The sequence below is a fragment of the Mastigoproctus giganteus genome, chromosome 9, assembly GCF_048544385.1.
Source record: "Mastigoproctus giganteus isolate SK-2022 chromosome 9, ASM4854438v1, whole genome shotgun sequence".
Lineage (NCBI taxonomy): Eukaryota > Metazoa > Arthropoda > Arachnida > Uropygi > Thelyphonidae > Mastigoproctus > Mastigoproctus giganteus.
This window is the reverse complement of record NC_143583.1, coordinates 117,236,560-117,249,708: the sequence shown is the minus strand read 5'-3', so window position 1 is coordinate 117,249,708 and position 13,149 is coordinate 117,236,560. Positions and strand designations below refer to the sequence as shown.

The 13,149-nt window shown below is 38.0% G+C and overlaps 1 protein-coding gene across 3 annotated transcripts in view; it reads left to right on the top strand.

Annotated features, from left to right (window-relative positions):
- Nucleotides 1-13,149, top strand: part of LOC150080668 (fibrillin-2-like) — a 1,460,049-nt gene that overhangs the window by 164,865 nt on the left and 1,282,035 nt on the right. For all 3 annotated transcript variants that reach the window (XM_090381969.1, XM_090381968.1, XM_090381967.1), the window contains exon 5: nt 3,928-4,122. In XM_090381969.1, the coding sequence (XP_090238095.1) occupies nt 3,928-4,122 (195 nt within the window). The remainder of the gene's footprint in view (nt 1-3,927; nt 4,123-13,149) is intronic.

The following is a 13,149-nucleotide window of genomic DNA, read 5'->3' as shown; positions in this document are numbered from 1 at the left end:
ATTGCTGGAACAAGCTTCCATCTGTCGTTGTGGAAGTTGATAGGTTGAATAAATTTAAGGAGTAACTGGACAGGCATTTGGAGGGAATGGTGTGATTTTTTTTTTTTTTTTTTTTTTTGGGCTGATGCTGCATAAGTTCATACACTTGCTTTCTTGCATCACATGCCACTACTACTACAACTACACACTGTGTTATATATCCCTTAAATCAGAACTTTTTATAGGAAACCAGTAGTTAAGATTTTGGCAGCTCATCAGTATTTTTGTAGTATGTTTTGCCTTGGGGGGGTACATAGTGTTCTATAAAATGATGTTATATTATACTAATTTATTGTTTGTTTTATTATTATTATTTTTTTTACGAAAACCCTAAGCACAAAAGATATTAGAATTGTTAGAACCTATAGTACTTAGTGCCATGCATGGGTTAAGTAGAAGAAAAGGTGAGAACACGTTGCATGAAGTAATGAAATTTTTAGATATGCTACTCACACTGCAAGAAAATACCCATTTTTTTGACATAATGTGGCATCGACAATGCCCCCATCATGCACATTATTTGAACTCCTTCCAGTCCCTATTTGTCAGAGTAGAGGCAGCAAGGGTATATGCTAGCTGATCCTGAAGTCTCCTGGAGAGTTACCAATAGGTTATGTCTGGTGGACTATATAGCGGCCAGCCTGCAAACACTGTTTTGGAGATGAACCCTCAAAATGTAAGGAAGATTGGTTGCTGGAGTTTTGCTCTAGAGACTAAACATTTGTTTCACCACTTTAAGCCTCCAATAAGCAAAGAGCAATATTGCACTGGTTTATGAGAGTCGTCTACCACCTAGCGCTTACCATCTACCACATGTTTATATAGTTATAAATTCATAATTTAAAGACTTAATAAAAAGACTTATATTAATTATATTCTTATAGAATTACATAAAAGAATATTAAATAGTGTTTATATTATTTTATATTGGTGTAATGAGCACAATGGCAGCAAATTCTCTCCTGCTTCAACTCTTATTTTTGAGCAATTTCCTGAGCCAAGTAAGAAACAGTTTCACTTACTTTATGATAAACATGAATAATAACTGCACTACTAATTTGAAACAAAAAAACAAACAAAAAAAAATTATTTTTTTGTTTCAAGTAATAAAAAAGAGTCTGTTTAGCTTTGTTAAAAAATGGCTCTTATCTGACCTAGCACTCCAGTACAAAGCTTTGGCTTACATTCTTTAAAAATGATTGCCATCGGGGTCACTGTCACTAGAGAACTGTTGTACCTCTAGTGACAATGACATAAATCTTGGTCTTATACTTGGACTTAGAAATTACATGTATCCATGACTCGTGGATGAGCATAGTAATTTCTGAAGAGTGTAAGCCCAAGCTCTGTTTCTGTCACTGGAAGGACAGTAGTATCTATTAACAGAAAATACAGAAAAAAAATGATGTAAATTATCATCATTTTCTCAAACTGTTCAGTATGTGCATTGAAATAGTGCTTAATTTACTAAAAAATTCAATGATAGGTTAATAATATAGCATTAAAATACTTAGTTGTATTTAATACTGTGATTTCTTATGAAAGTTAATTTTGTTTTGCCAGTATACATACAGTTAAACTGTATATATGTGAGTGTGGGTGGGTGGGTGACTATAGTTAACCAGTTATTAATTTTTTAGTTTGATAAGCTGATTAAGCATATATAATTTTAATGTAGTAGTAGTAGTAGTGGCATGTGATGCAAGAAAGCAAGTGTATGAGCTTATGCAGCATCAGCCAAAAAAAAAAAAAAAAGTGATCCAGATAGGACATTATTATACAGGGTGTCTCAAAAATATTGGTACAAATGTTTAGGGCAGGTAGGTAACATCTAAAGAAATGTGAATCGCATAGGATCCCATAACCGGAAACGTCACGGGAAAGTAGTAGCAGAGGCACAAGAAGCAGAAATGACACAAGACAGTAATTAGTGGCAAACATTTATTTGACATAATATTAACAATGGAGTAAGAGATGGATGCATTTCACGATGTTACAACAGATGCTCGAAGGTTCCACCAGGAGACGCGATGCATGCATGACACCGATGCAGCATGGATTGGCGGACATGGTCAAACACGCTTAGAGTTTCTTTGACAGTAGCAGCAGCACAGATGAGTCTCGCCACGAGATCCATTTCCATCTTCACAGGCGATTCATACACGATAGATTTGAGGGCCTCCCACAGAAAGAAATCAAGGCTCGATAAATCAGGTGAGTGTGGGGGCCAGGCAACGGGTCCACCACGGCCAATCCATTAACGCCCAAAACGCCTGTTCAAATGGTCATGAACACACCTTCCATAATGGGTAGGCTCCCCGTCATGTTGAAACCAAATGTTGCATCTCACATTTGCTGGAACATCATCAAGTAACCCTGGTAGAACTTGTTCAAGAAAGATCTGCTATTTAGCAGAGTTCATGCGGGATGGTAACAGGTATTGGCTGACTAAGCAGTCACTGACCATACCTGCCCACACATTTATTGCGAAGCGATGTTGTGCCACATGGGGGCACACACGGTGTGGGTTGTTGTGAGCCCACACATGAGCATTGTGCTGATTGAATAATCCTTCCCGAGTGAAATAAGCCTCATCTGTGACCAGAACATAGGCTGGAAAATTCAAGTCTTGAACACTTTCAGCGCAAAAGCCACATGTGCAGGATGATCTTGGGGGAGCAGTAACTAAACTCTTTGGAGATGAAAGGGGTGTAGGGAATCGTTGTGCCAGACATGCTGTACACTGCAACGAGACACTCCCAAGGCAGAGGCAACGTCATGTGTGCTGGTAGTAGGATTATTCTGGATGGCATTCAACACACTTTCTTCCATGGCGGGAGTTCACGTCGAACGTGATGTGCCCACACTACTCGTGTTACCTCTAAATGACCCATAATCGCACAGATTTTGATGCACACGTGCAAACAAACAGTGGTCCGGTACATGTCTGTCTGGGAAGCATTCTCCATAAATTCGTTGAGTGGCTCGTCCATTGCCCTCTGCTAATCCATACACTAGGTACATGTCTGCCTAATCAAGAAGCAGTGTGTAGCACATGCTTCTTGATTAGACCGGGTTTCGAGCCCGTGACCACCAAATATGGAGGATGCAGAGAGGTCAGGGAATGACCACCGCATATCCCCGGAGCAAAATGGCCTTAGTTGCTAATGCTCCTAAAAACCAAATAACAAGAACAAGAGCATGTCTGCCAGCTCACAGTTTGTATATCGATGCATGCTGTTCGTGCAGCAACTACTGCTTGAATGAGTAAACCAGAAATTTTCCCTCTCGCAAACTGATGAACAGCGTCGTGTACCGACTTACAGTGACGTTTCCGGTTATGGGTTCCTATGCGATTCACATTCCTTTAGATGTTACCTACCTCCTCTAAACCTTTGTACCAATATTTTTGAGACACCCTGTAGACAGTTAAATTAAGTTAATTAAGATGCCTCTCTTTGTATGTGAATATATTTAATAAAAATTATTTTCAGTTATTTTGACCTGCTTTTATTTTCTTTGTATTTTGTATTCATGCTGTATTAGTTTCTGCTGCTTTGTTGAGTCTGTATTTATATTAATATATTGAGAGAACCTCTATTTTCTTATGCAGTACAATGTAACAACATAAAATACTGTTACTTAATATTCCCTCTTTAGTGTGTTTATTATTATAATAATAATTCATTATTATTATTATTATACACCCACACACACATTAAGCTTTAAAAATGTTAGTAGTATAGTGAACTAATATATTTTCTACCAGAACTGTTGATAACATTATGTTTTAAATAGTATCATCTGTTTTTATTATATTCTGATGATTGTATTGCTTTGTATTCTATTGATGATTGTACTGATTGTATTAACTGCTTTTTAATCCAGATTACAGAACAGGACCATGTTTCCGTAAAGTGCAGAATCAGTTCTGTGCTGGTCAACTAACTGGAGTGATTTGCACGAAACAGCTGTGCTGTGCCACCGTTGGGTTAGCATGGGGACATCCATGTGAGCATTGTCCATCAAAATTAGACTGTGACCGTGGGTTCATCACAAATATTCAGTCCCAATCATGCCATGGTAAGACTTTACTGCACTTATTTTTTTGTAGCTATTATGTTTAAAAGTACACTGGTTCCACTTCAGGTATGTCCTTGCTTATTTATTATTTTTGTATTTCTTATAATTGAGGCAGTGACAATAGAATAATTTCATGGAGCTTCATCAGGTAATCTTCATGGTGCTAAATTAGACTCTCAAGAGGAAGTCCAAAATACTGATATTCAAACTGCATATTGCATATGGTAATCTGTGGTAGTTTACTAAGTCTATCAAACAAAACAACTTAAGACAGTGGGATGTGGTGCTCATATCCAAAAAACCTGGGTACATTCATATCTCCAAATTTGACTCCCTTGTGACCTGAGCCTTGTAGGATTTCTATACTGCAATTTATTTTACATAGCAAGGTAATGTATTTAAGTAGTTTATTGCCATTTATGTAAGCAGTATGTTTTTTTTTGCCATTATTTGCCATTATGGCAAATAATGGCAAAGCATATTAATATATATAAATAATATCTCTGCTATTCCTTTCCCTTTGTCAGCCTGCATAGAATTTAAGTAGGCTCACCTTGCTTTCCTTCATGTCACATACAGTTAATGAACCAACACCAAAAATTATTCATTCACTTCACTGAAGTTCTGTTATCAAGTTTCTTTAATAGCATAACCTTATCTGCCATAGATAAAGATTTTTTGTAGTCTGGAAAAGCTAGATACGTTTCAACACTGTATTCTTCACAGTTTTCAATTAAAAAAAGATTTGGATGGAGAAATAGCCATTATGCAGGGAATGTTCCCATCTAAATCAATTCTGCTCCATGCCTACCTTGGGTTCAAAGAATTTACATGGTTTATTTTTAATGATAATGGTATGTGTAGTTACCAAAATGCTGTTTTCTTGGTCTTCTTTCTTATATGGCACACTATGGCCATAGTTGCCGATGCCCCCAATAAATCCCGAAGTTTCATAGTCTTAAATTTAGATATGATTTAGTAAGTTATAACTTAATATTCGTAGGGCTTTTGTTATTGGTGATTTCAGCACAAATAACCTATCTTGTAATTAGTAACTTGTAGTAGTTTGTAAGGGGCTTAGAGGGGAACAGGTATCCTGTGTGTTATCAGACACTCAGCCTAAAACACTGATGGATCCAATATCTCTCTATTACAGAAGATTTAGGAGAAGTCCGGTTGGCCTGCCTCCCTAAAATCCACTCACGCACACCTTCTCGATGGTAAGCCCTGTTACGTCACTTAGGTGGCAACGAACGTGTAGAGTGGTTCTCTTCAAGACGCCTGGTCAGCGTGAAGAGGAAAAGACCAAACCCTCCAGCAATGAGAGCACAACAATACAAATGGCCCTCAGTCCCCAGCAGCTTTCACTCTCCCTCTTACGGCAGCGAGAGGATCAGAGTGGAAGCAGAGGGTGCTAAGAATCTCTGGGTACGACCAGGCTGCCATGCACGGAAATTGAACTTGGCCTGTTATAACGTACGATCACTCATCGGTGAAGACAGGATATTAGAGCTGGAAAAGGAATTAGAAAATGTGAATTGGAATATCATCGGTTTGGCTGAAACAAGAAGAAGAAATGAATCACTTATATGTTTATCAAGTGGAAATCTGCTGTACACCAATGGAAACAGTGAAAGGAGTGAAGGTGGAGTTGGGTTTCTGGTCCATAAAGATTTTAAAAACAACATTTTGGAATTCAAAAGTACATCACCAAGGGTGTCAAGACTAATATTCAAGATTTCTAAGAGGTACAAGCTAAAGATTATAATGGTTTATGCACCAACATCGAGCCATGATGATGAAGAGGTTGAAGAAATGTACACTGAAATTGAGAGTCTTCTAGATGAGCAGAAAACCCACTACACTATTATTATGGGGGACTTCAATGCTAAGGTTGGAAAAAGGCAAAACAGCGCAGAAAGAGGAACTATAGGAAATTTTGGAATTGGTGAAAGAAATAAAAGAGGTGAAAGACTTGTGGAATTTGCAGAATCTCAAGGACTGTCAGTAATGAACACTTTTTTCAAGAAAAGGGTGAACAGAAAGTGGACATGGAAGAGTCCAAATGGATTAACAACTAATGAAATCGACTTCATCCTCACTAACAGAAGATATATTGTGAATGATGTTACCGTCCTGAATAAGGTAAATGTTGGAAGTGATCACAGAATGGTAAGATGTACACTTGATATAGATGTAGGAAAGGAAAGGAAAAAACTGACTCGAGTAAATAATACAAAGGTCTTTGAAATAACAGAGGAAGAGAAAAAGCAGTATGTACTGGAACTTAAGAACAAGTTTGAGCTTCTGCAGACTGCTCAGGACCAAGATATCGACGAGGAATATTACAACTTTCTGAAAGTGATAAAGCCCAAGAAACCTATAGGGAAACAGAAATCCAAAGAAGAAAAAATTAGTCAAGAAACACTTGTCATGATGAACCAAAGACGACAAACGAAGAGCAAGAAAAACACTGACAGGGAGAAAATTGAGTATACTGAGTTATGCAAAGCCATTAGAAAGAGACTCAGAGAGGACATAAGAAGATTTAACACAAGAAAAGTAGAACAAGCATTAAGGGAAAACAAAGGATTTAAATCAGCAGCCATGAGTAGTAATACAGAAAGACAAATGATACTCAAACTGAAGAATAGCGATGGTGTACTTATAAACAGCAGAGAAGGCATAATTCAAATAGCAGAAGACTACTATAGAGAATTATACAAGGAGCGAGGGAATGATACCAGCAGTGGGGAAGATGGATTGCAAAGTAGCAACACATACGACATACCCGATATTCTTCCTGATGAGGTAGAACATGCATTGAAGAAAATGAAGAATCGGAAAGCCCCGGGGGAAGATGAAGTTACTGTAGAGTTGTTAAAATTGGGAGGAAGAGACATAACACAAAAACTGGCAAGGCTCTTCACAAAGTGCATTAGAAAAGGTGTGATGCCTAAACAGTGGAATAATGCAATCATAGTTTTGCTGCATAAGAAAGGAGATAAATCAGAAATTGGAAATTATAGACCAATTATCTCGTTTTCCCACATCTACAAGTTGTTCACAAGGGTCATTACTAACAGATTAGAAAGAATACTTGATGAGAATCAACCGAAAGAGCAAGCTGGCTTTAAGACAGGATTCTCAACTATGGATCACCTTCACGTAATATCACAGCTAATGGAGAAAGCAAATGAATATAAAACACCATTATGCCTGGCATTTGTGGATTATGAAAAGGCATTTGACTCCATACAGCATAAGGCAATGTTTCGGGCACTGGAAAGACAAGGCATAGATACTCCATATATTATGATTTTGAAGAAAATATATGAGAGTGCTACATCCTTTATTAGACTAGACAAAGACAGTAGCAAATTTAAAATCGAGAAAGGAGTTCGACAAGGAGACACAATATCTCCGAAGCTGTTTACTGCTGCCCTTGAGGAAGCTTTCAGAAGATTAGACTGGTCGCAGAAAGGAGTCAATGTGAATGGAGAGTACCTAAACCATTTACGATTTGCAGATGACATTGTGGTCATAAGCCACGATCCCAAAGAATTAGAGGAAAATCTTAATCAGTTATGCACAGTTAGTAAGGATTTTGGACTAAAGATGAATATGGCTAAAACAAAAGTAATGATGAACAAGTATGCCACGGAAAGGGAAATAACGATTGAAGGAGCAGTAATTGAAAAGATGGAGTCATATACTTATCTGGGACAAGTTATTAGCCGTAATAATGATAAATGGCTGGAAGTCAAGAGAAGAATAAATTTTGGATGGATAGCATTCAGGAAATATAGTCACATACTGAAGAGCAATATCCCAATTTGTCTGAAATGTAAAATAATGAATCAACGTATACTCCCCACCATGACTTATGGAAGTGAAACTTGGGCACTCACCAAAAGAATGGAAGAGAAGCTAAGAACTACACAGCGAAGAATGGAACGAATTATATTGGGAATCAGACTGTTAGATAAGAAGAGAAACACATGGATTAGGCAGCAAACTCAAGTAAAGGACATTCTTATCAAAACTAAAGAACTAAAATGGTCTTGTGCAGGACACATAGCTCGAAGACATGATGACCGATGGACTAAGAAAATAACAGAATGGTACCCAAGAGGAGCTAGAAGAAAACCTGGAAGACAAAGGCGGAGATGGATAGATGAAATTCATGAGTTTTTGAGTAGTAAATGGATGGCCAGTGCTCAAAACAGAAGGAACTGGAAAGTTGCTGGAGAGGCCTTCATCCTGCAGTGGATTGAAAATGGCTGATGATGATGATAATGAGTAGTTTGTTTATAGTAGTGATGGTAGTGTTATAATTGTAATAAATATGTAGATTTGAAAGTTCTAATCACATAGCTTGGTACATTTTTTTGCCTATAGCAAAAAAGGAATTGAAGGATCTAATCACATGCTTGGTAAATTTTTTTTTTTTTTTTGCTATAGCAAAGGAATTATAAAGGCAGTAACATTATTTAGAAATGTAATAACATAGCATATAATAAATAACATAATCTGGTAATGCATTTATACCCTTATTTCTTAGTTCATGTGGTAATTTTAATTAAACTTATACAAGAATCATGCCTAAACAAGAGCTGCAAAGCAAAAAACTCAAAGTAGTGGGAATGCTTGGACATGAGAGAAAACTGTTGATGGGGGTTCTCTTGCAAATCATAGCTACACTCAATGTGCTACTTGTTGCAGTCTTTTTAGCCAAGGGGAAGTCTGCTTTTGTTGTAGAGAATATGAGGATTTTAAGTACCAAGTCTGTTCTGATGAGCTTATGTGAGGGTTTGAGGAACAGGGTGGATAGCTTAAAGAAATTAAAAAGAGGAATCTTCCTCAAGAACTCAGCTACCCAGCACAAAGCTGGAGACTACATTCAGGCAATGTGCAAGGCACAATGGGATCCTTCATGGCACAGTGTTGTGACAACAGATACCTTGTGTGGTGGTCTCACAGTAGGTTGCTGTAATTGGAGACTCAGTTCTCAGGGAAACAGGAAATATGCTTGTGAAAAGGGTAGGTGGAATTGGACCAGGTATATTTGCACGGGGCAAACTTTTATGGCATTTTAGAACAGATATCTTCTTTTAGGGGCACAAAAGGTGATATCGTTGTTCATCAATACTAATCGAAATTCTCTGCAAATCTGCCTAGGCATGACAGGAGGAGTACATGTGAAAGCCTTGTCAATCAATAGGGCCCTGGAAAGACTGTGCAAGGCTCATGGGATAGAATTTTTCTCATTATAATTAATCTGTGCCTCTTATTGGAGAGACTGTTCTTTTGGGATAGGCTACACTTGAATAGAAGGGATGCAGAAATATTTGCTAATGCTATCAAGGCAGTGTTAGGGCGATCAGAAACTTTCTAGCTTGCGGCAGATACACAGACTAATAGTTTAACAGTAGCCACTGGCAGAGGTATAAGTGATTTTGTGGTGCTTCTATTGGAACAAGCAGCAGCCTGGAAAGCAAGACATTAGATATTTCAAGGGCTGCTGAGAGTCATCACGAAACAAGTATATATATGAGGTGTATTATTATATTATATTAGGGTCACCCAGTAAGTTCTTATATATCCAGCAAATACATAGGCTTTGTTAGGGTAACTAAGATAAATAATAGGTGCATGTATACTTCCATGTATACTAATGTAGGAGTATAGCAAATATATTTGATGAATTAGTAGTACTTAGTAGTAGTAGTACTGGTTAAGTCATTAAAAGCAGACATTATAAGGATATTGGAAATTTGGTGTCACTCACACACACCAGAGATGTAGAATTTGAATATGGGGAGTGCAATGTGTACAGAAAGGACAGACAGAGTAGGGAAGGTGATTAGGCTCTTAAGAAGCATATTAAATCTAAGGCAGTGCATCCAGTTAATTTGGGTAGCCAGTACAATGTTGAGCCATTTAGGTGTGACATTAGCATTAGGAAAAGAAAAATGAGAGTAAGATTTTTGTTAGGTGTAATGCTGTGATGAATATAATGAACAATCTCCTTTTGTAATGGTGACTACAGTGGTCTCAGACAGTTTTAAAATTCTATACATTGGGACAAACTAATGACGTTACCAAAAGCAAATTCTAAATGGGAAGTATTCAAGGAATTAATCTTGGAAGCTACTAGGCTTTTCATTTAACCCCAGGGGCTCACATCTAGTGAGTATGGGTTTGGCACACCCAGGGTCCTGAGCTGGGTATCATCATTCTTCTCTTTCTTGGTGATTCCCTTCTATTTCTCTCTCTCTCTCTCTCTCGGGGTGGTTCAGAAATTATTTTTTGGCTGGTGCGGCATAAGCCTCAGGCTTCCTTGCATCATATGGCTAATGACGATAATAAAAATGATAATACCAACTAAGAAATACTGTTCAGAATTTAGGCCTAAACGGATGTCATATGAACTAATGAGACATGTGGCAGAGAAGACAAATGCATGGGATGTATATAAAGTATCAAGTGACTCAGAAGTTTATGGTAGATATAAGCTAGTTTGTAATAAAGTCACAAAGGACATTAGGCAGGCGAAGGCAGGTTATGAGTATTCTTTGGCAAAGGATGCAAAGAAAAACAGCAAAGACTTCTTTACTTATGTAAACTCTAGAAGGAAGGGGATGACAAACTGAATGAGTATTATGCATCTACATTCAGACATGAGGAGCTGTTTAGGGAGGGGAATGGCAAACGTTTGTCAAAAACTCTAACAAGGAGCTAAATTAATTTGTAATAACTGAGAGCAGAGTGGAGGAGAAATTATTGAAGTTAAACATAAGAAAGGCACCTGGGATGGATGAGATCTATTCAGTTATATTAAAGGAGGCAACAAAACAAGTAAGCAAACCATTAGCCATTAATTATGAGAACATCCTTGTATTCAGGGGAGGTCTCCACAGACGGGAGATGTGCAAATGTATCCCCTATTCATGAACAGGGTTCAAAGGGTGGCACGAGTAATTACAGACATGTTAGTTTCTGTTCCAGGGAAAATAATGGAATAACTGGTTAAAGAAACAGTGCATGATCATCTTTTTTTTTTTTTTTTTTTTTTATGAAACCCCAAACATGAGAGGTATTATAACTTATAGTACTTAGTATCATGCTTGGGCTGGAGGTTGAGAAAATGAAAGAAGATATTTGTTGACATTAAACTTGAACTTCTATAGACTGTAATTTTCAGGAAATATGTATGAAGGAAGGCTGTTCCAGAAAACGGCAGTTGAATGAATAAACGAGGAAGATAAAAAGTTGATTCTGTGAGTTTGAAGTTGGATAGTGAATGGATGTTGGCTGGTGGCGGCATGTGTTCAGACTGTTTTGAAAGAGAGAGGCAGAATTATAGATGCTAACTCAGAAGAACAGTGCCCATGGAAGTATCTGTAGAAAAGGCTGTTGTTATTTGTTGTTATTTGGTTTTTAGGAGCATTAGCAACTAAGGCCATATTGCTCCGGGAATATGGTAGTCATTCCCTGACCTTTCTGCATCTTCCGTATTTGGTGGTCACAGTCTCGAACCCCAGTCTAATCAAGAAGCGTGTGCTATGCACTGCTGCTCCTGTGCACCTGGCTACAGAGGCACCTATAGAAAAGGCATGCAGCAGAAACAGTGCATCTATGAGACAGTGAGTGGAGAGACTCTGTTAGAGAGGAGTCATTAATTAACCTAACTGCCCTCTTCTGAATGGAATCTAGAAGTCTGAGAGAGGTTTTGGGGGCACCGCCCCAGATGTGGGAACAATATTCCATGGTAGGGCGGATTTGCGATTTGTACAGAGTGAACAGCTGTTTGGAAGAAAAGTAACGCCGAGAGCGAAAGAGAAAACCAAATTTTTTAGATGCAGAGGAAGCAATATTTGTAATGTGCTTGTGCCAAGAGAGATTAGAAGTCAGGGTAATCCCCAAAAGAGATATATCATTTTGCCTAGAAATTGGAGTGTCACCAAAGATAAACATAGGAGCAGAAGAATCCTTTTTGTGAGATATAAGACAAGGCTGAGATTTGGAAGGATTGAAATCAACTAAGTTGTCTTTGTGCCAGTGGAGAATTACCTGGAGATCAGCATTTAAGGGATGGTAGCGGATATTTGAGAAGTCGAAGCCTTTGGAATAAGAAAGTGAAAAAAGGTGGCAAAGAACAGGTGTAAGTTCAGGAGCACAGGTTTTGAGAACAAGTGGAGAAATACCATCAGGACCTCAGCATCAAGATTCGTCAAAATCCTTCAGACATCCTTTTGACAGAAGAACATAGGAGGCATTGATTGGAGCATGTTGGGAATGGTGGGAGGTGTTTTACCAAGGTCATTAATACATGAGTTGAAAGAAAAATGGGATGCTAGCAGGTCAGCTTTATCCTTGGCTGAAGTGACAAGAGAACTATCTGCTTTTGACAGAGGTGGGAGGAGAGACGGGCAAACGTTGTGGCCTGTAGCTTTGGCAAGAGACCAGAATGCTCTCTTGCCAAAGTCAGAATGCTACCATTAGGGAAAGAAGCAAGTTTCCTATTCTTAGCCTGTTCAGAATCTAGTTTGGATTGATTAATAACTGCTTTACAATTGTTGCGAGCTTTGGTGTAGGCAGAAAATGAAACTGAAGAGTTGGAAACAAGCCAGTTACAATATGCAACATTCTTCTCTTGAACAGCCTTAGCACATTTATTGGAAAAACCAAGGTTTAGATAAAGGACAAGATTTTTAAGTGAAGTGTGGAATAAAGGATTCCATTCCTACAAGAATAATTTCACTGACACGATCTGAGCAAACATTGACTTCAGAAGTTTTGAAACAGTAATCCGACCAAGGAAAAGAAGAAAAGAAATCTTGCAGGTAATCTCATTTTGCATTCTTGTAATGCTAAACAATACGAGGTTGAGAATAGCCATGAGATGAAGGCTCCATTGGAGAAGAGACAATCACCAAGTTGTGATCTGAGATGCCTAAAGGACTACTCACTTCGATCATATACTTAGAAGGGTTGTTTGTGAGAAAAAGATCAAGCATGTTG